Source organism: Ranitomeya imitator, chromosome 3 (assembly GCF_032444005.1).
Source record: "Ranitomeya imitator isolate aRanImi1 chromosome 3, aRanImi1.pri, whole genome shotgun sequence".
In the NCBI taxonomy this organism is placed as follows: Eukaryota; Metazoa; Chordata; class Amphibia; order Anura; family Dendrobatidae; genus Ranitomeya; species Ranitomeya imitator.
In genome coordinates this window covers 413,048,094-413,072,457 of record NC_091284.1, presented here as the reverse complement: position 1 = coordinate 413,072,457, position 24,364 = coordinate 413,048,094, and the positions used below count along the sequence as shown (strand labels likewise).

At 50.2% G+C, this 24,364-nt stretch overlaps 1 protein-coding gene across 2 annotated transcripts in view; it reads right to left on the bottom strand.

Moving 5' to 3' along the window:
* The window catches only part of NIPAL3 (NIPA like domain containing 3), a 98,380-nt gene that overhangs the window by 12,118 nt on the left and 61,898 nt on the right, over positions 1-24,364 (bottom strand). For both annotated transcript variants that reach the window (XM_069757132.1, XM_069757133.1), the window contains exons 7-9: positions 6,100-6,196; positions 3,037-3,172; positions 2,627-2,715 (exon numbers count right to left, since the gene is read on the bottom strand). In XM_069757132.1, coding sequence (XP_069613233.1) covers positions 2,627-2,715; positions 3,037-3,172; positions 6,100-6,196 — 322 coding nt within the window. The remainder of the gene's footprint in view (positions 1-2,626; positions 2,716-3,036; positions 3,173-6,099; positions 6,197-24,364) is intronic.

The window sequence follows — 24,364 nt, the reverse complement described above, 5'->3', positions numbered from 1 at the left end:
AGACGAATTCTAAGTGAGTGCTGTTGTTTACGAACTGTGAAGTATTTATCTTTAAGAGATTAACATTGCAACTCTCCATCCTGTGATAAGCAGCTCGCTGTCTATGGACTTTGTACATGTAGAGCCTGGTGTGGGCGGGGTTAGCTTTCTCAGCTCAGCTCCATTCTAAATCTAAAAGCTTTGATTTTGTCAGAATGGCTGCACCCAGTAAAGTAAGTGATACATCAATGTATCCAGCCTCTCTCTGTTAGCAGGTTTTTGCTACCTCATCTGAGAGCAGCGTAATGTAGGCAGATTCCCTTTAAGATGGAAGTGTGCTCTTTCCTTTGAGTGTTGATGCCTCCGTAAGATTGGTCAGGGATGAAGTACAACCCCCAGTGAAAACTACGATAACATCCAGTAGGTAGGAGTGGAGTGGTAGGAGCTTGACACGTTGTGAAAAACATAGGAATCGCTGATGACAAATAAAGCTGGTGGGCGCCGTACCTGCTGGTGACTTCAGCCAAAATTGAAGTGATGAAAGGGTGATTCCAGCACATCCACTCAGGGAAAATAAAATCTTAATTTTATTAGAACTGTTTAAAATAAGAGAGAAAAGCCTCCGAGCATGACGCGTTTCTAGCGCACGTCAGTGCCCGTAGTCATAGGATGCCATGCCAAAGAAATAGGTGAGTATAAATACAACCTGGAACTAATCACCATCATGCTGAGAACTAACATCAGAGAAACATCAGCCGTGTGCACATTGCGTAGCCCTGTACATAACAGTCAGCTATGACATTATAATTGAATATGATATTGTATATAAAAGAAGGGGGGGTGAATACATAACTTATAAATTGCAAAACCATAATAAAACTAATAAATGTAGAAACGATTGTTCCTGTAGTTCCAAAGACATACTGATAGGGAATTTAGATTGTGAGCCCCGTTGGGGACAGCGATGATAATGTGTGCAAAACTGTAAAGCGCTGCGGAATATGTTAGCGCTATATAAAAATAAAGATTATTATTATTATTATTAGTTCATACCATGTGGGCACTCTTTCCTACATTTATTAGTTTTATTATGTTTTTGCAATTTACATGTTATGCATTAACCCCCCCCCCCATTTTTGTATAAAATATCATATGAATTTCAAAATATCATATGAAATTATAGTGTCCTAGCCAATTCTCATGTATAGGGCTACGCAATGTGCACACGGCTGATGTTCTCAGCATGATGGAGATTGGTTGCAGGTTGTATTTATACTCACCCATTCCTTTGGCATGGCATCCTATGACTAAGAACGCAGAAGTGCGCCAGAAACGCGTCAGGCTCGGAGGGTTTTCTCTATTATTTTAAACTGCTCTAATAAAAGAAAATTTAATTTTACCTGAGTGGATGTGCTGGAATCGCCCTTTCATCTCTTTATAACACCCACTAGGATTTAAAAAGAAAACGTTAACTCATTAGGTACCAAATACTTTCATTGCTATTATCTTCGCAATGGAGAGGCGAAATAAAGAAAAAAAAATGTTATATGCAGCCACTATTACATCATGTATCCAGTTGAACATGAACAATTGGTGAAAGGTCTTCGTTATAAAGAATTGCCACATGACTGGTCATTGAAACTTATATTTGCACACGGATATTAGCACAGCAGCTCAGGTTATTGTCCACTATTCTGTAGATCAGTGTTCCCCAAGTTCGGTCCTCAAGAGCCACCAACAGGTCGTGTTTTCCGTATTTCCTTAGTATGGCCCAGGTGATGGAATTATTGCCTGTCTAGATGATGGAATTATCACCTGGGCAATACTAAGGCAATCCTGATAACATGACCTGTTGGTGGCTCTTGAGGACCGAACTTGGGGAACACTGCTGTAGACTATGAAAACTGTATCTCATATTGTTATCCAGTGAGATACTTTCCTATCTCACATCACTACATGCTTCCTCTGTATTTTACAACTAGTTTACTGGCTTTACTACCCCAAATAGCTAGTTAATAACATTCTATTCTTTAAAAAAAAACATTTATCGTTTGGTGCTCCACCATGAACCCTGATACTGTGGGCTGCCGGAGACAGCCAAGCCTAGAGCTTAGCGGTCTTCATCCATCCTATAGACTTTAGATGGTTGCATTGTGCATGATTGACAGCTGCTCCATTCAGGGTCCTCCATTGTGGTCATGCAGTAAAGGGGCTTGGGACCACCCCTTATAGTGATTAGGAGGAGTCCAGGAAATCATACATTTAAAGGGTTTGTTCAGGCTTGAGGCAAAAGTAAGAGATGAGCCGAATGGGCTAGTGGACACGTGACCAAATTAATGCAAATAGCCAATGGTTCGCCAGCTCGCACCAGCAATTCATGACAGAGTGATTGCAGACTTTACATCCTTATCGGAGGATAAACCATACATGGTTTTCTGTGTGCTAACCCCTTTAAGAGGGGCATCTACTGGATGCTTAATGATTGTGCCCACAAAGCAGATCCTTGCTCTCAGCTGAGCAGAGTTCATTTGGTTGTATCTTTTAGGACTGAAGAATGTTTTGGAGACTGGTTTTGTTCAGAGAGAAAGGAAAATAAATGTCTACACACCTTTGCAGCAAAAGTAATACAATGTTTTACCAATTTTACCTGCAGTTAAATCAAGAGTTGTAGACATGATGTAATTAACGCTTGCAATCAAGGCAGAATCATACAACTGGGAGGCTTGGGTCAGAAATCTGCAAAAAGACATTTCACTTTAGCCATTTGATTCAGAAGAATTATAAGAAAAAAAAGCCCTTTGATCCAATATATAATACAATTTTTAAAGAAAAAAAAAACATGCGTGTCAATTTCTTTAATATTGTTCTTTCTGATTATGTTTCTGCACTGTAGTCATTAATAAAACAAAAGTTTGGATTCTGTGCCAATTAGGTAATATAGCCAAACCTATGGATACACTGCGCTAATGAAAGAATAATTCGCATCATTTGAATTACAAAACCAACATAGAACTATACAATGATGTAGCAGAAAAATAAACGGAGCTGTAAACTTACGATGCTTGTGCTATAGCAGTAGCAATCATACACACGATCATGATGTAAAAAATGGGATATCCCAACTGCATGGTGCCCTGTATGGACACACTGATCATTCCAGCGAGCGCTTTCACTGCGATAACTGTAGTGGTCCCTACAATTACAAAACAAATAAAAAAACGCTGGTTTCACATTTTATGGTACACATAAAAGTATTTCATAATACAGACTGCTGGCATTTTTATTAGAGATTTTAATAATATGAAGTACATGGTAAGTTCTGCTAATGTCATTTTCTTACACCATTGGTATCCAAAGTTCATATTTCAAGCTGTTAAATCACAAAATGACATGGCAGCCTTCTTTAGTTTACCAGTATCTGGAGATCCACACTGTGAAAAAGACTTGGGTATACTAATAGATCACAGACTGCACATGAGTCAACAGTGTGATGCAGCAGCAAAAAAGGCAAACACAGTTCTAGGATGTATAAACCCCTTAACGACCAGGAGTATTTTTGGTTTTGCATTTTCATTTTTTGCTCCCCTTCGTCCCAGAGGCACAATTTTTTTTAATTTTTTTGGCCTAAATGTCCATGTGAGGGCTTGTTTTTTGCATGACAAGTTGTACTTTTTAATGACACCATTGGTTTTACCATGTCATGTAAAAAACGGGAAAAAAATTCCAAGTACGGTGAAATTGCAAAAAAGTGCAATCCCACACTTGTTTTTTGTTTGGCTTTTTTACTAGGTTCACTAAATGCTAAAACTGACCTGCCATTATGATTCTCCAGGTTATTAGGAGTTCATAGACACCAAACATGTCTTGGTTCTTTTTTATCTTAGGGTATGTTTCCACGGTCAGTACTGGCAGCGCTTTGGACGCAGCACATGTCCGCTCCGTCCAAAGCGCTGCTGGCTTTTGTACACAAGGTGATTCCGCGCATGTGTTCATTGAACTATGAGGAATCACCACGTCCTATACATTGGACTGTGATATTTATCTTGCGGAGACTAAGCAAGTTAGCAAGCCACTATTTGTTCTAACTGTTTGAATTTTTATATATTATTTTTAATACAACATAAAACTATTAATTTTATATTGTTGCAATGGATCCTCTTTTCCCTGGAAAATAAATATCTTAGGCAAGTATTTGAATACTCTCATTTTTTGAGTTTTAGTGTGCAGAGTAATTAGTTTTGACTGTGTTTTCAAATGCCAATCAATGTCTGAGAGTATGAAGATCATTACATTACAACTGAAAGGAAGTTATACCACTTATACATGCATATATGGGACTTCGTGCCTATTAAAAAAAAAAAAATAAATAAATATATATATATATCATGCCTGACTAGGGTTGATCGATCTCCCTAAAAATCGGATCGGAAAGGATCGTTCCGATCACACTTGAAAATCGGCGATTGGGAATTCCGATTTCCGATCCTCATTGAAGTCAATGGCGATGAAAAAAAATCGGAGACTGTGCGTGTCTGTGTGTGTGCGGGCGGGGTCTGTGCGGGACCATCGGGGGTCTGTGCTGGCCTGCCAGGGGTCTGTGCGGGCCTGCCGGGGGTCTGAGCGGGCCTGCCGGGGGTCTGTGCGGGCTGCCGGGGGGTCTGTGCAGGCCTCTCAGGGGTCTTTGTGTGTGCAGGCATCATCCGATGGGACTACAAGTCCCATCGGGCTATGCCTGCTACAATGACAGTGATTGATACATTAGCCAATGATGGGACAGTAGTAGTCCCATCATCCGGCTAATGTGTTGAATGTAAAAATAAAAAACACAAACATACATACTACATACATACAACATACTACATACATACAACATACATGCATATAACATACATACTAAATACATACAACATACATACTACATACATAATACATGCATATAACATACATACTAAATACATACAACATACATACTACATACAATATACACACATACATACAACATACTACATATATACTACATACATACATACAACATACTACATACATACTACATACATACAATACATTCATACATTACATACAATACATACATATAACATACAGTACATATAACAGAGTACATAATCACCATCACTTGTAACTTTGATCCCGAAGCCAGTATCACCTGTAAAAAATATTAGAATAACAAATAAACAATATACTCCCTGATCCGCAGAAATCTACGAGTGTCCCACGACGATCTCCCGTGGAGAGCAGCAGCATTTACATATGTATTAAAACAAGTTTTTTTTTCTTAACGTAAAACTAAATTAGTGAAAAATCTGTACAAGCAGGATTTTTATAGGGTCCAAGTCTCTAATATGAAAGTATAAGTGGTGTAACAGAGCCATAGGACAAAGTTAAATCCTAGCACTGCAGGTTTTGATTAGGCGCACCTGACTAGCTTTTTTTCTTCTTTCGTTTTTTTTTAAAAAACAGTGCTTGAAATCACTAGGTGTGTCAGTCTGATGGATGAAGCAGAGTTAAGTGTGCTGCTGGTGAGTGACCAGCCAAAATGTGAGCTGTAGCTGAGATGTGCCGAGCTCGCTCTCTGAATGAAGACTGCATGGGTCAGCTAGAAAAGCTGAGCAGTCTGTGCGTGCAGAGAACCGTGTTTAAGTTGCAGCATGTGCGAACTGTGGCTGGAGTTGAACACTTCTCTTTGAGTGACACTGTGACTGGTGGGATCGGGCCTCTTCTGTGTATGAAGTCTGCACCAGGAGTCATGACTAATCTGTCCTGGTGAGCCCGCACTGACATATACGTGCCTGCTTATTTGCTGCGATACATCTGTACCCAGAACAGGCCAATTTGGTTTTGAATCCATCAGAAGTTTTATAAAAGCAATAAAACTGCACCTGTTTGGGCCAACCCACATTGCCTGTGAGAATGCTACCTAATGCCTACCTGAGAGAGTGAATCCATACAGTGGATTAATTAAAAAAAAAAAGTCTTTAAAATTGCTTGATAAAAATTATTTAAAAAATATTGCGTACTATTAGGTGCCCACTGAAATACCAAATCAAGCTGTAGGATTTAGAAAGTCAAATAAACTGAAAAAGAAACATAAGTGGCAATTACCCAGCAATGCAACCAGCATTAGTATGAGCAGCAAATAATTTGCATTCCTCTGCTTGTAGTAGTAGAGCAGGAAGCAGAAAACAATTATTTCCACTAGCTGTGAAATACAGAAATAAGAAAATGTTAATATAAACAAAGACACAAAACCCTCACTGCCCTTCACTTCTGCACATTTATACTAACCAAAATATGGCATTTAAAAATGTATAGTTGCAATCAAAATTGGTCAACCCTAGTGATGAGCGAGTGTACTCGTTGCTTGGGTTTTCCTGAGCACGCTCGGGTGGTCTCCGAGTATTTATGACTGCTCGGAGATTTAGTCTTCATCGCGCGGCAGCTTAATGATTTACAGCTAATAGCCTGCTTGATTACATGTGGGGATTCCCTAGCAACCAGGCAACCCCCACATGTACTCAGCCTGGCTACTAGCTGTAAATCATTCAGCTGCCGCGATGAAAACTTAATCTCCGAACACTAACAAATACTCTGAGGACACCCGAGTATGCTCGGGAAAACCCGAGCAACAAGTACACTCGCTCATCACTAGTCAACCCCCAACGCAAATCTGATTTATGAGCAAAATCAAAAATCTTTCTGCTGTTTGCAATAAACCAAACTAACAAGAACAATGTACGGTAAATCACTCACAACTAGTGTTGAGCATTCCGATACCGCAAGTATCGGGTATCGGCCGATATTTGCGGTATCGGAATTCCGATACTGAATTCCGATACTTCCCGCGTATCGGATACCGGAATCGGAAGTTCCCAGAATTCAAATTGAACGCAGCAGTCAATGAGGAATGAATGAAAGTGTGGGCACATCCTGTTTAGCATGGTGGGCATGTAAGTACTGGCAAGGCTTGGATTGGCTGCTGAAATGATGTCACTCTGCACTATAAAAAAGCGCTGCCGCCATTTTGCGCTCACTCTGCTGTGATTTCAGTTAGGGACAGGACGCTGTGTTCTAACTGAGGGCCAGTTGAGCTAGCTAATTGCTTTATTTTCCTTTCCAAAGGCTAATTTAGCAAAACGCTGTGTGTTCTTCACTGTTCACCTTGCTCTTGCCTTGCAGCGCTGTTTTAACAGCGTTCTGCAAGGTCTCTGTGTGTGTGTGTGTGTGTGTGCAGCTCACTCTGTAGTCTGTGTGCAGCCATATACCCGGTTGTATTCAGCTCAGGGGGGGTTCACACTGCCTCACACAGTTGTTCTTTTTTGCTCTTAGTGCAGCCTGCTGCACATTTTTTCTCAAATTTCCTATTAGTGTTTTTCCACCAGTCTCCAGCTCTATTGTGGAAAAACACTACATAGGATAACCTAGAGGGGGGTTTTTGGGCCTTGCAGCGCCGTTTACGGCTGTCTGCACGGTCTCCGTGTGAGCCCAGCTCGCCCTGTAGTCTGTGTGCAGCCATAGCCGGTTGGATTCAGCTCAGGGTTCGTTACTGGCTCATACCTTGAGAAAAATTTTCCTTTTTTTCAAATAGTGCAGCCTGTTTAAAATTTGAAAAAAAAAATTCCTATTAGTGTCTTTCCACTCGTATCCAGCTAAATAGTGGAAAAACACTATATAGGATAACCTAGAGGAGGGTTTTTTGGCCTTGCAGCGCCGTTTACGGCTGTCTGCACGGTCTCCGTGTGAGCCCAGCTCGCCCTGTAGTCTGTGTGCAGCCATAGCCGGTTGGATTCAGCTCAGGGTTCGTTACTGGCTCATACCTTGAGAAAAATTTTCCTTTTTTTCAAATAGTGCAGCCTGTTTAAAATTTGAAAAAAAAAAAAATTCCTATTAGTGTCTTTCCACCAGTCTCCAGCTCAATTGTGGAAAAACACTACATAGGATAACCTAGAGGTTTTTTTGGGGGCCTTGCAGCGCCGTTTACGGCTGTCTGCACGGTCTCTGTGTGAGCGCAGCTCGCCCTGTAGTCTGTGTGCAGCCATAGCCGGTTGGATTCAGCTCAGGGTGCGTTACTGCCTCATACCTTGAAAAACAATTTCCTTTTTTTCAAATAGTGCAGCCAGTTTAAAATTTGAAAAAAAAAATTCCTATTAGTGTCTTTCCACTTGTATCCAGCTAAATAGTGGAAAAACACTATATAGGATAACCTAGAGGAGGGTTTCTTGGCCTTGCAGCGCCGTTTACGGCTGTCTGCACGGTCTCCGTGTGATTTAAACTAGCTCTGTAGCCCGATCTGCACCAAAAAAAAGGTTAAGTTCACCAAACACAACTTACACTTGTGTAGGCCACATTTGAAAAATAATAAAGTTTAGTCCACAATTTACAACATTAGTGTTTCTTACACCTGTTAGGAGGAGCATTACAGGAATAAGCACACTAAGGCCTTAGTACTTTTCTGCTTATCTTTATCTGTCAACCAAGATGAAGAGGGCAGGGAGTAAGGCACGTGGGCGTGGGCGCGGAGCAGGGAGAGGAGCAGGGAGAGGACGTGGTGATTCTGTGCCTGCTGCGGGCGCCGGTGACTCGTCGTCACTCAGTTTCAGCAGGGAACAGTCCTTCATGCGCAGCTTTGTCGGAGAGCGCCGTGCACCGCTGCTGCGTGAAGACCAAATTGAAGCCGTTGTCGGGTGGATGGCAGCTAACGCCTCGGCATCGACTTCAGTTAGTGCCACATCCTCTCAGGCACAGAGCACTGGAGAGCAGCCATCTGTCTCTTCACCACCTGCCAAATTGGCCAGGCAGTCAGAGAGCCCAGGACAGGAGCCGTCTCTACTTCTGTTCTCTGAATCTCTTGGCTTGGAAACAGGGGGCCAGCCAAGCAGCATTGGAGAAATGGAAGAAGAGGCAGTGTGCAGTGATGCCCAACACCTTTTTCTCTCTGACTCTGAAGAGGCAGGTGGGCCAGTGCCTCCGGTGACCACAGCGCAGTACGCATCTGATGATGAAACTCAGGTGCCGCTTTCTCGTGCGTACTGTGCTGCTGAGACTACCCAGGAGGAGCAGTTGGTGGCAGAGGGTAGTGGAGATGATGAGGTCCTTGACCCATCGTGGCGTGAGGAACAGGAAGGTGGTGGGAGCAGCTCAGAGGAAGAGCTTCCTCTTACGGGCCAAAGAGGGAGAGGGAGGGGGAAGACTGCGGAGCCTGTAGCCTCCACTTTGGCACCCGTTAGGAGCCTGTCTCTTTCCAAAGCCAAAAAGGGCGCTCCCAAGACTTGCAGTGCCTGGTCCTTTTTTGACACAGTTGCAGATGACATTTGTTTTGTCAAATGCAAGCTGTGTCATCATAAAGTAAAAAGAGGGAAAAATGTCAGCAACCTCAATACCACAAATATGTGGAAACATGTGCGGACCAGGCACGCGGTGGAGTTACAGAAACACACTGAAGATGTAGGCCAACCAACAGCGGCAGCTACCACCTCTTCAGCTCGTGTTGCCTCTTCCTCCAGCTCACGCACAGCTGGTTTGGCTTCCTCCCAGAGACCTTGTGTAATTCCACCCACAGCACCACCTTCCCAGTCATCCTCACACTCCCAGTCTACTCTACAGCCATCGGTAGTACAGGCATGGGAGAAAAGGCGGGCATTCTCGGCCAACCACCCCCGAGCACAGGCTCTGAATGCAGGCATTGCCAAACTGTTGTCCCTGGAAATGCTCTCGTTCAGGCTGGTGGAGACTGACAGCTTCCGTGACTTGATGGCATTGGCAGTCCCACAGTACAAGGTGCCCAGCCGCTTTTACTTCAGCAGGCAGGCTGTCCCTGCCCTGCACAGGCATGTTGAGGCAAACATAAAACATGCGCTACTGAACGCCGTCAGTAGCAAGGTCCACCTCACCACCGATGCGTGGACCAGTCAGCATGGACAGGGGCGATATGTTTCCCTCACTGCCCATTGGGTTAATGTTGTTGAGCCAGGTACAGATCGTGCGAGTGGCGCAGGACGTGTCCTGCCCACTCCAAGGATTGCAGGAATCCAGTCTGTACGCATCGACTCCTCCTCTTACACCAGTTCCTCTGATTCCTCTCTGCAGGATCCGTCACAGTCCACCCCCACATGGACCCGTGAACGTTTACCTATGACCGACATGAGCACAGCCGTGGCCAAACGTCAGCAGGCCGTCTTGAAACTAGTTTCATTGGGGCATCGAAGCCACACAGCGCAGGAGCTCTGGAATGCCATAAAGCAGGAGAGCGATGTGTGGTTACTGCCAGCGAATCTCCAGCCAGGCATGGTAGTGTGTGACAATGGCCGAAATCTGGTGGCAGCTTTGGCCCTTGGCAACCTCACTCACATCCCATGTCTGGCACATGTGCTCAATTTGGTTGTGCAGAGTTTTCTGAGGGACTATCCGGATCTTGATGCCCTGCTGCACAAGGTCCGCCTAGAGTGTGCTCACTTGCGGCGTTCCAGCTTGGCCAGATCCCGCATTGCTGCTCTGCAGCGCCGATTCCGCCTTCCGGAACACCGCATCATATGTGACCTACCTACCCGGTGGAATTCCACGTTACATATGTTGGAGCGGTTGTGTGAGCAGCAGCAAGCAGTTATGGAGTACCAGCTGCATCAGGCGCAAAGAAGTCGCAGTCAGCGCCGATCAGACTTCACAACCACAGAGTGGGCCACTATGAAGGACGTCTGCCAGGTTTTGCGTCCTTTTGATTATTCCACGCGGATGGCAAGTGCAGATGATGCACTAGTCAGCATGACTGTCCCCCTTATCTGCCTGCTTCAGCAAACTTTGCAAGGGTTAAGGGATGATGTGGTGGAAGAGGTGGAGGATGAGGAGTCACCTTTTCCATCAGCTTCTGGAGAGTCAGCGCCACGTGGTTCCTCACAAAGGGGTACGCAGGGGCCAATTTGTGAGGAGGATGAGGAGGAGTCAATGGAGGAGGAAGAGCTCCGTCCAGAGGAGGGAGCGACACAATTGTCCAGTGGTCAGTGTGTACAGCGAGGGTGGGGTGATGACGAGCGGGCAGAGATCATGTCTCAAGCAGGGGACAGCGTTTCTGGGCCGGTTGGCACTCTGCAGCACATGGTGGATTTCATGCTGCAGTGCCTGAGAAACGACCGCCGCATCGACCACATTCTCAACATGCCTGATTATTGGGTGTTCACCCTCCTCGATCCTCGCTACCGGGACAACGTCCAAAACCTCATCCCTGCGTTGACCCGGGAGCGTAAATTGCGGGAGTACCACGACACACTGGTGAATTCCATCATCTTCTCCTGTCCAACTGAGAGGAGTGCTGCTAGTGCTTTACAAAGCAGCTCAGTGCGTCGAGGCAGTGGGGGAGGCTCTGCCCAAAGAGGGAGCAGAAGCAGTGCCTCTGCCCAAGGCAAGCCCAGTATGGCACAACTCTGGCACACTTTTGTGTGCCCGCCCCAAATGTCTACACCATCACCGGCGGCTCCAGTCAGCAGGAGGCAACGGTTCCGTCAGATGGTGACAGACTACATGGCTTGCCCTCTTACTGTACTCCCAGACGGCTCTTCCCCGTTCAAGTTTTGGGTCTCTAAGCTGGATACATGGCCAGAGCTAAGCCAGTATGCATTGGAGGTGCTGGCTTGCCCTGCGGCTAGTGTCTTATCGGAACGTGTCTTTAGTGCCGCAGGTGGTGTACTAACAGACCGTCGCATGCGACTATCCTCCGATAACGTTGACCGGCTTACTTTCCTGAAAATGAACCAGGCCTGGATCTCGCAGGAATTTGCCACTCCTCTGCCTGATTAAGTAATTGGGTGTCATCCAGGTCTCCTGCTGTGTTCATCTTTCTACCACCTGAACTGCTATTCCTGGGCTCCAACACCGCCAGTTGCGGCTCAGAAGTGCAGGCTGCACAGTAAAAACATACGACCCAGTGTTATTGGGTTTCAGTAACGTCAGCTGATCCCCAGCTGTGTAGCCGGCAATGTGTCCTGCGACCGCCACGCTGGCACAACAACCTAAATGTAAGGGAACCTGTCCCCCCCCCCCCCCCCCCGTCGTTTGTTACTGAAAGAGCCATCTTGTGCAGCAGTAATGCTGCACAAGGAAAAGGTAGCTCTTTTTTTTTAGCTCTTTGCACACGCAGAACTTAACACTTATAAAATGTGTTCACTGATACCGTTATACCGTCCCGGAGCTGGGACTTTCCTTCGTAATGTGACGCAGCACAGCCGTCATTCCTACCCCCTTGGTGCCATGCGCTGCCTCCTCAGCGTTGTTTTAAGCTGTCACGGAGCCTGCGCTGTTCTGTTATCCCTTGGGCATGCCCTATTTGCGCTGTCTGTCTTCTGACATAATTTGGTGTCAGGCTGGCTGCGCCTGTGCGGCCGCGGTGCCCGAGATCCCGCCTCGCAGTGTCTTCTGATTGAGTCACACTGCGGGCCTGGGATCCATGGGCATGCGCAGTGCATATCTTCCCCTCGGGCTCTCGCTCATTTCCCTCCGCCTTCTTTAGACTGTGCGCCGTCAGCTGATCCCTAGCATGCCACGGCCGTGACACCGCACAGTCAGAAGAAGAGGGAAGGAGGGGAGTGAGAGTCGAGGTTATGCACTGTGCATGCCCATGGTTCCAAGGCCCGCAGTGGGATTACGTTAGATGAGACTGCGAGGTGGGATCTGGAGCAGCGTGGACGCACAGGCACTGACAGCCTGACACCAAATTATGTCAGAAGACAGGCAGCGCTAATTGGGCATGGCCAAGGGCTAACAGAACAGCGCAGGCTCCGTGACAGCTTAAAACAACGCTGAGGAGGCAGCGCACGGCATCAAGGGGATAGGAATGACAGCTGTGCTGTGTCCCATTACGAAGGAAATTCGCACCTCCGGAACGGTTTAACGGTATAAAGGGACACATTTTTAGTGTTTACTTCGGTGTTTGCAAGGAGCATAATTAAAAGAGCAACCTTTTCCTTTTGCATCCTTAGTGCTGCACAACATGGCTCTTTCAGCTACAAACGTCTTGGGGGGGGGGGGGTTAAAGGTTTCCTTTCAACTTGCTCCAATCAGGCTTCGGCCTACACTCTGTTCCTCTGCTCCTCCTGCTGTCCCTGGGCTCTAACACCGCCAGTTGGTGCCTGGAAGTGCTGTGTGCACAGTCAACAGTCGCTCCTCTGTTATTGGGGTTCAGTAACGTCAGCTGATCCCCAGCTGTGTGTGCGGCAATACCTCCAATCTGCTCCTCCTGCTGTCCCTGGGCTCTAACACCGCCAGTTGGTGCCTGGAAGTGCTGTGTGCACAGTCAACAGTCGCTCCTCTGTTATTGGGGTTCAGTAACGTCAGCTGATCCCCAGCTGTGTGTGCGGCAATACCTCCAATCTGCTCCTCCTGCTGTCCCTGGGCTCTAACACCGCCAGTTGGTGCCTGGAAGTGCTGTGTGCACAGTCAACAGTCGCTCCTCTGTTATTGGGGTTCAGTAACGTCAGCTGATCCCCAGCTGTGTGTGCGGCAATACCTCCAATCTGCTCCTCCTGCTGTCCCTGGGCTCTAACACCGCCAGTTGGTGCCTGGAAGTGCTGTGTGCACAGTCAACAGTCGCTCCTCTGTTATTGGGGTTCAGTAACGTCAGCTGATCCCCAGCTGTGTATCCGGCAACGTGTCATGCGACCGCCACGCTGGCACAACTAAAATGTAAGGGGACCTGTCCCCCCCCCCCCCTAGGCGTTTGTTACTGAAAGAGCCACCATGTGCAGCACTAATACTGCACAAGGGAAAGGTCGCTCTTGAAATTATGCTCCTTGCAAACGCTGAACTACACACTCATGTAATGTGTCCCCTCACACCGTCCAACCGTCCCGGAGGTGGGACTTTCCTTTGTAATGTGACGCAGCACAGCCGTCATTGCTACCCCCTTGGCACCGTGCGCTGCCTCCTTAGCGTTGTTTGATTCCGTCATGGACCCTGCGCTGTTATGTTATCCCTTGGCCATGCACAGTTTGCGCTGCCCGTCCTCTGACATCATTTGTTGTCGTCCTGGCTGCGCCTGTGCGTCCACGCTGCCCGAAATCACACCTCGCAGTGTCGTCTAATGTGATCCCACAGTGGGCCTGGTATCCATGGCCATGCGCAGTGCATATACTAGCCTCTCACTCCCCTTCTTCACGCTTCTTCAGACTAGGCGGCGTCAGCTGATCCCTAATAGCATGCCACGGCCGTGACGCCGCACAGTCTGAAGAAGCAGGAAGGAGGTGAGTGAGAGGCGATGATATGCACTGCGCATGCCCATGGATCCCTGGCCCGCAGTGGGACTACATTAGATGACACTGCAAGGTTGGATCTCGGGCAGCTTGGACGCACAGGCACTGCCAGCCTGACACCTACATGATGTCAGAAGACGGGCACCGCTAACTGTGCATGGCCAAGGGATAACATTACAGTGCGGGCTCCGTGACAGAACCAAACAACGTTGAGGAGGTGGTGCCCGGCACCAAGGGGGTTGGAATGACGGCTGTGCTGTGTCACATTACAAAGGAAAGTCCCACTTCCGGGATGGTTTGACGGTGTGAGGGGACACATTATATGAGTGTGTACTTCAGCGTTTGCAAGGAGCATAATTTTCGGAGCCACCATTTTCCATGTGCAGTATTACTGCTGTACAAGATGGCTCTTTCAGCAACAAATGCCTGGGGGGGGGGGTTAAAGGTTCCCTTTCAACTTGCTCCACTGCAGGCTTCGGCCTACACTCTGCTCCTCTTTGATTCCCTGGGTTTCAACACTGTCAGTTGCCACCTGGAAGTGTTGTCTACACAGAAAAAAACACTAGGTGATGTGTCAGTGGGGTTCAGCACCGCCAGCTGTTCCCCTGCTGTGTAGTCGGCAACGTGTCCAGCACAAGCCACGCTGGCACAACAGAACAAAAGCTGCCACCAGTGCAGGCTTCGGCCTACACTCTGCTCCTCTCCTCCTCCTGCTGACCCTGGGCTCAAACACCGCTAGTTTTTGCCCGGAAGTGCTAGCTGCACAGAGAAAAACACCAGCCAATGTGTTAGTGGGGTTCAGCAACGCCAGCTGTTCCCCTGCTGTGTAGCCGGCAACGTGACCTGCAAACGCCATGCAGGCACAGGAACTGAAATTAAAAGGGAACCTGGCCCCACCCCCCCAGGTGTTTCTATGTATAACAGCCACCTAGTACAGCAGTACTGCTGCATTTGTACAAGGTGGCTGACTTTTTCTCCTTGCCCACGTGGAACTCAACACGTACAAAATGTGTCTCATTGAGACCATTCCACTGTCCCTGAGGTGTGACTTTCCTTTGTAATGATACGCAGCACCCCCCTTGGTAGCGTTTCCCGTCTTTTGTCATCATGGTTAGCTGGCTGCGCCTGTGCATCCGCCCTGCTAGAAACAACGCCCCTCGTTGTCATATTTATTTTGTCAGCGAGGGTGTGGTTTATGGGCACGAGCAGTGCATATGTTCGCCTGTCTTAACTCATCTCCTTCCGCCTTCTTCAGACTGTGCGGCCTCCTGGCCGTGGTAGGCGATAAGGGATCAGCTGAGGCCGCCCAGTCTGGAGCAGGTGTAAGGACATGTGTAAGCGGCAAACCTATTTACTGCACAAGGCCACGAATCCCAGCCACGCAGTGTGATTTTTTGAAAACACACTGTGGGTCTGGGATTCATGTCCATCGCTAACCGCAACGGCCGACATGAAATGAGGTCAGAAGACAGGAAGCGCTCACAGCGCATGGCCAAGGGATCACAATAGCGCAGACTCCTGTACAGCAAATAACAACGCTCAGGAATCTGCGCCCAGTACCTAGGTGCAAATTTTGACACCTGTGCTGCGTCTCGTTAAAAAGACAAGTCACGCCTCCACAACTGTTTGACAGTATAATGGGCTAAATAGTGTACGTGTTTTAGTCAGCGTGTGCAAGGAGCAAAACAAATAGAGCAACCTTTTACTTGTGCAGCATTAATGCTGCACAAGGTGTGGCTCTTGTACCTTGCAACACCTGAGGGGGGGGGTTAAAGGTAACCTTTGAAATTGGTTCAACTAGGCTTCGGCCTACACTCTGCTCCTCTACTCCTCCTGCTGACCCTGGGCTCAAACACCGCTAGTTTTTGCCCGGAAATGCTAGCTGCACAGAGAAAAACACCAGCCAATGTGTTAGTGGGGTTCAGCACCGCCAGCTGTTCCCCTGCTGTGTAGTCGGCAACGTGTCCAGCACAAGCCACGCTGGCACAACAGAACAAAAGCTGCCACCAGTGCAGGCTTCGGCCTACACTTTGCTCCTCTCCTCCTCCTGCTGACCCTGGGCTCAAACAACGCCAGTTTCTGCCCGGACATGCTAGCTGCATAGAGAAAAACACCAGCCAATGTGTTAGTGGGGTTCAGCACCGCCAGCTGTTCCCCTGCTGTGTAGTCGGCAACGTGTCCAGCACAAGCCACGCTGGCACAACAGAACAAAAGCTGCCACCAGTGCAGGCTTCGGCCTACACTTTGCTCCTCTCCTCCTCCTGCTGACCCTGGGCTCAAACAACGCCAGTTTCTGCCCGGACATGCTAGCTGCACAGAGAAAAACACCAGCCAATGTGTTAGTGGGGTTCAGCACCGCCAGCTGTTCCCCCGCTGTGTAGCCGGCATCGTGTCCAGCACAAGCCACGCTGGCACAACCGACCAAAAGCTGCCACCAGTGCAGGCTTCGTCCTACACTTTGCTCCTCTTCTCCTCCTCCTGCTGACCCTGGGCTCTAACACCGCTAGTTTTTGCCCGGACATGCAATCTGCACAGAGAAAAACACCAGTCAATGTGTCAGTGGGGTTCAGCAACGCCAGCTGTTCCCCTGCTGTGTAGCTTGCAACGTGACCTGCAAACGCCACGCAGGCACATGAACTGAAATTGAAGGGAGCCTGCCCCCCACCCCCCCAGGTGTTTCTATGTATAACAGCCACCTTGTACAGCAGTACTGCTGCATTTGTACAAGGTGGCTGACTTTTTCTCCTTGCACACGTGGAACTCAACAAGTACAAAATGTGTCTCATTACAGACCATTACAATGTCCCTGAGGTGTGACTTTCCTTTTTAATGACACGCAGCACCCCCATTGTTAGCGCTGCCCGTCTCCTGACATCATTGGTTGGCTGGCTGTGCCTGTGCGTCCCCCCTGCCCGACACAACGCCCCCCGTTGTCTCATATATTTTGACTGCGAGGGTGTGATTGATGGGCACGAGCAGTGCATATGTTCCCCTGTTTTCACTCCCCTCCTTCCGCCTTCTTCTGACTGTGCGGCCTCATGGCCGCGGCATGCGATAAGGGATCAGCTGAGGCCGCCCAGTCTGAAGCAGGTGTAAGGACATGTGTGAGCGGCGAACATATTTACTGCACAAGGCCACGAATCCCAGCACCGCAGTGTGACTTTAGGAAAAGCCACTGTGGGTCTGGGATTTATGGCCATCGTTAACCGCACCGGCCAACATGAAATGAGGTCATGAGACGGCCTGCACTAACAGGGTATTGCCAAGGGATAACACAAGAGCGCAGTTTCCTGTACTGCAAATAACAACGGTAAGGAATCTGCGCACAGCACCTAGGTGTAAATTTGTACACCTGTGCTGCGTCTCCTTAAAAAGACTAGTAGTCACGCCTCCACTACTGTTTGACAGTATAATGGGCTAAATAGTGTACGTGTTTAATTCAGCGTGTGCAAGGAGCAAAATTAAATAGAGCAACCTTTGACTTGTGCATCATTAATGCTGTTCAAGGTGTGGCTCTTGTACCTTGCAACACCTGAGGGGGGGGGTTAAAGGTAACCTTTGAAATTGGTTCAACTAGGCTTCGGCCTACACTCTGCTCCTCTACTCCTCCTGCTGACCCTGGGCTCAAACACCGCTAGTTTTTGCCCGGAAATGCTAGCTGCACAGAGAAAAACACCAGCCAATGTGTTAGTGGGGTTCAGCACCGCCAGCTGTTCCCCTGCTGTGTAGTCGGCAACGTGTCCAGCACAAGCCACGCTGGCACAACAGAACAAAAGCTGCCACCAGTGCAGGCTTCGGCCTACACTTTGCTCCTCTCCTCCTCCTGCTGACCCTGGGCTCAAACAACGCCAGTTTCTGCCCGGACATGCTAGCTGCACAGAGAAAAACACCAGCCAATGTGTTAGTGGGGTTCAGCACCGCCTGCTGTTCCCCCGCTGTGTAGCCGGCATCGTGTCCAGCACAAGCCACGCTGGCACAACCGACCAAAAGCTGCCACCAGTGCAGGCTTCGTCCTACACTTTGCTCCTCTCCTCCTCCTCCTGCTGACCCTGGGCTCTAACACCGCTAGTTTTTGCCCGGACATGCAATCTGCACAGAGAAAAACACCAGTCAATGTGTCAGTGGGGTTCAGCAACGCCAGCTGTTCCCCTGCTGTGTAGCTTGCAACGTGACCTGCAAACGCCACGCAGGCACATGAACTGAAATTGAAGGGAGCCTGCCCCCCACCCCCCCAGGTGTTTCTATGTATAACAGCCACCTTGTACAGCAGTACTGCTGCATTTGTACAAGGTGGCTGACTTTTTCTCCTTGCACACGTGGAACTCAACAAGTACAAAATGTGTCTCATTACAGACCATTACAATGTCCCTGAGGTGTGACTTTCCTTTTTAATGACACGCAGCACCCCCATTGTTAGCGCTGCCCGTCTCCTGACATCATTGGTTGGCTGGCTGTGCCTGTGCGTCCCCCCTGCCCGACACAACGCCCCCCGTTGTCTCATATATTTTGACTGCGAGGGTGTGATTGATGGGCACGAGCAGTGCATATGTTCCCCTGTTTTCACTCCCCTCCTTCCGCCTTCTTCTGACTGTGCGGCCTCATGGCCGCGGCATGCGATAAGGGATCAGCTGAGGCCGCCCAGTCTGAAGCAGGTGTAAGGACATGTGTGAGCGGCGAACATATTTACTGCACAAGGCCACGAATCCCAGCACCGCAGTGTGACTTTAGGAAAAGCCACTGTGGGTCTGGGATTTATGGCCATCGTTAACCGCACCGGCCAACATGAAATGAGGTCATGAGACGGCCTGCACTAACAGGGTATTGCCAAGGGATAACACAAGAGCGCAGTTTCCTGTACTGCAAATAACAACGGTAAGGAATCTGCGCACAGCACCTAGGTGTAAATTTGTACACCTGTGCTGCGTCTCCTTAAAAAGACTAGTAGTCACGCCTCCACTACTGTTTGACAGTATAATGGGCTAAATAGTGTACGTGTTTAATTCAGCGTGTGCAAGGAGCAAAATTAAATAGAGCAACCTTTGACTTGTGCATCATTAATGCTGTTCAAGGTGTGGCTCTTGTACCTTGCAACACCTGAGGGGGGGGTTAAAGGTAACCTTTGAAATTGGTTCAACTAGGCTTCGGCCTACACTCTGCTCCTCTACTCCTCCTGCTGACCCTGGGCTCAAACACCGCTAGTTTTTGCCCGGAAATGCTAGCTGCACAGAGAAAAACACCAGCCAATGTGTTAGTGGGGTTCAGCACCGCCAGCTGTTCCCCTGCTGTGTAGTCGGCAACGTGTCCAGCACAAGCCACGCTGGCACAACAGAACAAAAGCTGCCACCAGTGCAGGCTTCGGCCTACACTTTGCTCCTCTCCTCCTCCTGCTGACCCTGGGCTCAAACAACGCCAGTTTCTGCCCGGACATGCTAGCTGCACAGAGAAAAACACCAGCCAATGTGTTAGTGGGGTTCAGCACCGCCAGCTGTTCCCCTGCTGTGCAGCTTGCAACGTGACCTGCAAACGCCACGCAGGCACATGAACTGAAATTGAAGGGAGCCTGGCCCCCACCCCCAGGTGTTTCTATGTATAACAGCCACCTTGTACAGCAGTACTGCTGCATTTGTACAAGGTGGCTGATGTTTTCTCCTTGCCCACGTGGAACTCAACACGTACAAAATGTGTCTCTTTGAGACCATTCCACTGTCCCTGAGGTGTGACTTTCCTTTCTAATGATACGCAGCACCCCCCTTGGTAGCGCTTCCCGTCTTCTGACATCATTGGTTGGCTACTTGCGCCTGTTCGTCCGCCCTGCCTGAATAAAATGCTCCTCGTTGTCTTAATTATTTTGACTGCGAGGGTGTGATTGATGGGCACGAGCAGTGCATATCTTCGCCTGTCTTAACTCATCTCCTTCCGCCTTCTTCAGACTGTGCAGCCTCATGGCCGCGGCATGCGAGAAGGGATCAGCAGAGGCCGCCCAGTCTGAAGCAGGTGTAAGGACGTGTGTGAGCGGCCAAAATATTTACTGCTCAAGGCCACGAATCCCAGCACCGCAGTGTGGCTTTATGAAAAGACACTGTGGGTCTGGGATTTATGGCCATCGTTAACCGCACCGGCCAACATGAAATGAGGTCATAAGATGGGCAGCGCTAACAGGGCATTGCCAAGGGATAACACAAGAGCGCAGACTCCTGTACAGCAAATAACAACGCTCAGGAAGCTGCGCCAAGCACCAAGGCGTTATTTTGGACACCTGTGCTGCGTCTCATCAAAAAACCAAGTCACGCATCCACTACAGTTTGACTGTAGAATGGGGTAAATTGTGTATGTCTTTCATTCAGCGTGTGCAAGTAGACAAATTAATAGAGCAACCTTTCACTTGTGCAGCATTAATACTGCACAAGGTGTGTCTCTTGTACTTTGTAACACCTGAGGGGGGGGTTAAAGGTTTCCTTTGAAATTGGTTCAACTAGGCTTCGGCCTACACTCTGCTCCTCTCCTCCTCCTCCTGCTTCAACACGGGCTCTAACATCGCTAGTTTTTGCCCGCAAGTGCTAGCTGCACAGATAAAAACACACGCCATTGTGTTAGTGGGGTTCAGCAACGCCAGCTGTTCCCCCAGTGTGTAGCCGGCAAAGTGTCCTGCAAACGCAACGCAGACACAAAGCTGCCTCCAGTGCAGGCTTCGGCCTACACTCATCTCCCCCTGCTTACCCTTTGCTCCAACACCGCTAGTTGGGGCTCTAGGAAGACAATCTTTAATAGGCAAGGCAACGCATCCGGGTTCCAGCACCGCCAGCTGGTTCTCGGCAGTGTTCTTGTCACAGGTACTCCCTCGTGCCAAGCCTGGTTTCAGCACCGTCAGCTGTTTCCGGGTTGTGTCAACTTCACTGAGACGCCTATGCTTGCCCCGTCGTGGGGCGGTCGAGTTAGCCAACTCCAGGGTGCCTCCAGTTTAGGAGCTTCCTATGTGGGCTGCGTGAACTGGTAGTCAAGGCTGGTTCTGTAGTGCCAGTAGGCCCAGCTCCCCCTGTAGGACTGTTGGGGTTCGGTAACTGCGGCTGCCTCGCGGCCTAGCTGTTCTCTCCTCTCCTGTGGGCCTTGGGGTCCACCACCTGGTTCCAGCACCGTCAGCTGGTTCCGGGCCGAGCCTTTGGCTTAGGTGCCTCCTCCTGGGTATCCGAGTTCCGCCAACGCCAGGCGGTCCTTGGTAGTGCTTTTAAGCGCGGGCACCTACAGCTTAGTAACCGGGTTCCAGCACCGTCAGCTGGTCCTCGGTCGTGCCATTGGCTCTTGCACACTGGGGCAACGCATCCGGGTTCCAGCACCGCCAGCTGGTTCTCGGCAGTGTTCTTGTCACAGGTACTCCCTCGTGCCAAGCCTGGTTTCAGCACCGTCAGCTGTTTCCGGGTTGTGTCAACTTCACTGAGACGCCTATGCTTGCCCCGTCGTGGGGCGGTCGAGTTAGCCAACTCCAGGGTGCCTCCAGTTTAGGAGCTTCCTATGTGGGCTGCGTGAACTGGTAGTCAAGGCTGGTTCTGTAGTGCCAGTAGGCCCAGCTCCCCCTGTAGGACTGTTGGGGTTCGGTAACTGCGGCTGCCTCGCGGCCTAGCTGTTCTCTCCTCTCCTGTGGGCCTTGGGGTCCACCACCTGGTTCCAGCACCGTCAGCTGGTTCCGGGCCGAGCCTTTGGCTTAGGTGCCTCCTCCTGGGTATCCGAGTTCCGCCAACGCCAGGCGGTCCTTGGTAGTGCTTTTAAGCGCGGGCACCTACAGCTTAGCAACCGGGTTCCAGCACCGTCAGCTGGTCCTCGGTCGTGCCATTGGCTCTTGCACACTGGGGCAACGCATCCGGGTTCCAGCACCGCCAGCTGGTTCTCGGCAGTGTTCTTGTCACAGGTACTCCCTCGTGCCAAGCCTGGTTTCAGCACCGTCAGCTGTTTCCGGGTTGTGTCAACTTCACTGAGACGCCTATGCTTGCCCCGTCGTGGGGCGGTCGAGTTAGCCAACTCCAGGGTGCCTCCAGTTTAGGAGCTTCCTATGTGGGCTGCGTGAACTGGTAGTCAAGGCTGGTTCTGTAGTGCCAGTAGGCCCAGCTCCCCCTGTAGGACTGTTGGGGTTCGGTAACTGCGGCTGCCTCGCGGCCTAGCTGTTCTCTCCTCTCCTGTGGGCCTTGGGGTCCACCACCTGGTTCCAGCACCGTCAGCTGGTTCCGGGCCGAGCCTTTGGCTTAGGTGCCTCCTCCTGGGTATCCGAGTTCCGCCAACGCCAGGCGGTCCTTGGTAGTGCTTTTAAGCGCGGGCACCAACAGCTTAGCAACCGGGTTCCAGCACCGTCAGCTGGTCCTCGGTCGTGCCATTGGCTCTTGCACACTGGGGCAACGCATCCGGGTTCCAGCACCGCCAGCTGGTTCTCGGCAGTGTTCTTGTCACAGGTACTCCCTCGTGCCAAGCCTGGTTTCAGCACCGTCAGCTGTTTCCGGGTTGTGTCAACTTCACTGAGACGCCTATGCTTGCCCCGTCGTGGGGCGGTCGAGTTAGCCAACTCCAGGGTGCCTCCAGTTTAGGAGCTTCCTATGTGGGCTGCGTGAACTGGTAGTCAAGGCTGGTTCTGTAGTGCCAGTAGGCCCAGCTCCCCCTGTAGGACTGTTGGGGTTCGGTAACTGCGGCTGCCTCGCGGCCTAGCTGTTCTCTCCTCTCCTGTGGGCCTTGGGGTCCACCACCTGGTTCCAGCACCGTCAGCTGGTTCCGGGCCGAGCCTTTGGCTTAGGTGCCTCCTCCTGGGTATCCGAGTTCCGCCAACGCCAGGCGGTCCTTGGTAGTGCTTTTAAGCGCGGGCACCTACAGCTTAGTAACCGGGATCCAGCACCGTCAGCTGGTCCTCGGTCGTGCCATTGGCTCTTGCACACTGGGGCAACGCATCCGGGTTCCAGCACCGCCAGCTGGTTCTCGGCAGTGTTCTTGTCACAGGTACTCCCTCGTGCCAAGCCTGGTTTCAGCACCGTCAGCTGTTTCCGGGTTGTGTCAACTTCACTGAGACGCCTATGCTTGCCCCGTCGTGGGGCGGTCGAGTTAGCCAACTCCAGGGTGCCTCCAGTTTAGGAGCTTCCTATGTGGGCTGCGTGAACTGGTAGTCAAGGCTGGTTCTGTAGTGCCAGTAGGCCCAGCTCCCCCTGTAGGACTGTTGGGGTTCGGTAACTGCGGCTGCCTCGCGGCCTAGCTGTTCTCTCCTCTCCTGTGGGCCTTGGGGTCCACCACCTGGTTCCAGCACCGTCAGCTGGTTCCGGGCCGAGCCTTTGGCTTAGGTGCCTCCTCCTGGGTATCCGAGTTCCGCCAACGCCAGGCGGTCCTTGGTAGTGCTTTTAAGCGCGGGCACCTACAGCTTAGCAACCGGGTTCCAGCACCGTCAGCTGGTCCTCGGTCGTGCCATTGGCTCTTGCACACTGGGGCAACGCATCCGGGTTCCAGCACCGCCAGCTGGTTCTCGGCAGTGTTCTTGTCACAGGTACTCCCTCGTGCCAAGCCTGGTTTCAGCACCGTCAGCTGTTTCCGGGTTGTGTCAACTTCACTGAGACGCCTATGCTTGCCCCGTCGTGGGGCGGTCGAGTTAGCCAACTCCAGGGTGCCTCCAGTTTAGGAGCTTCCTATGTGGGCTGCGTGAACTGGTAGTCAAGGCTGGTTCTGTAGTGCCAGTAGGCCCAGCTCCCCCTGTAGGACTGTTGGGGTTCGGTAACTGCGGCTGCCTCGCGGCCTAGCTGTTCTCTCCTCTCCTGTGGGCCTTGGGGTCCACCACCTGGTTCCAGCACCGTCAGCTGGTTCCGGGCCGAGCCTTTGGCTTAGGTGCCTCCTCCTGGGTATCCGAGTTCCGCCAACGCCAGGCGGTCCTTGGTAGTGCTTTTAAGCGCGGGCACCTACAGCTTAGCAACCGGGTTCCAGCACCGTCAGCTGGTCCTCGGTCGTGCCATTGGCTCTTGCACACTGGGTCAACGCATCCGGGTTCCAGCACCGCCAGCTGGTTCTCGGCAGTGTTCTTGTCACAGGTACTCCCTCGTGCCAAGCCTGGTTTCAGCACCGTCAGCTGTTTCCGGGTTGTGTCAACTTCACTGAGACGCCTATGCTTGCCCCGTCGTGGGGCG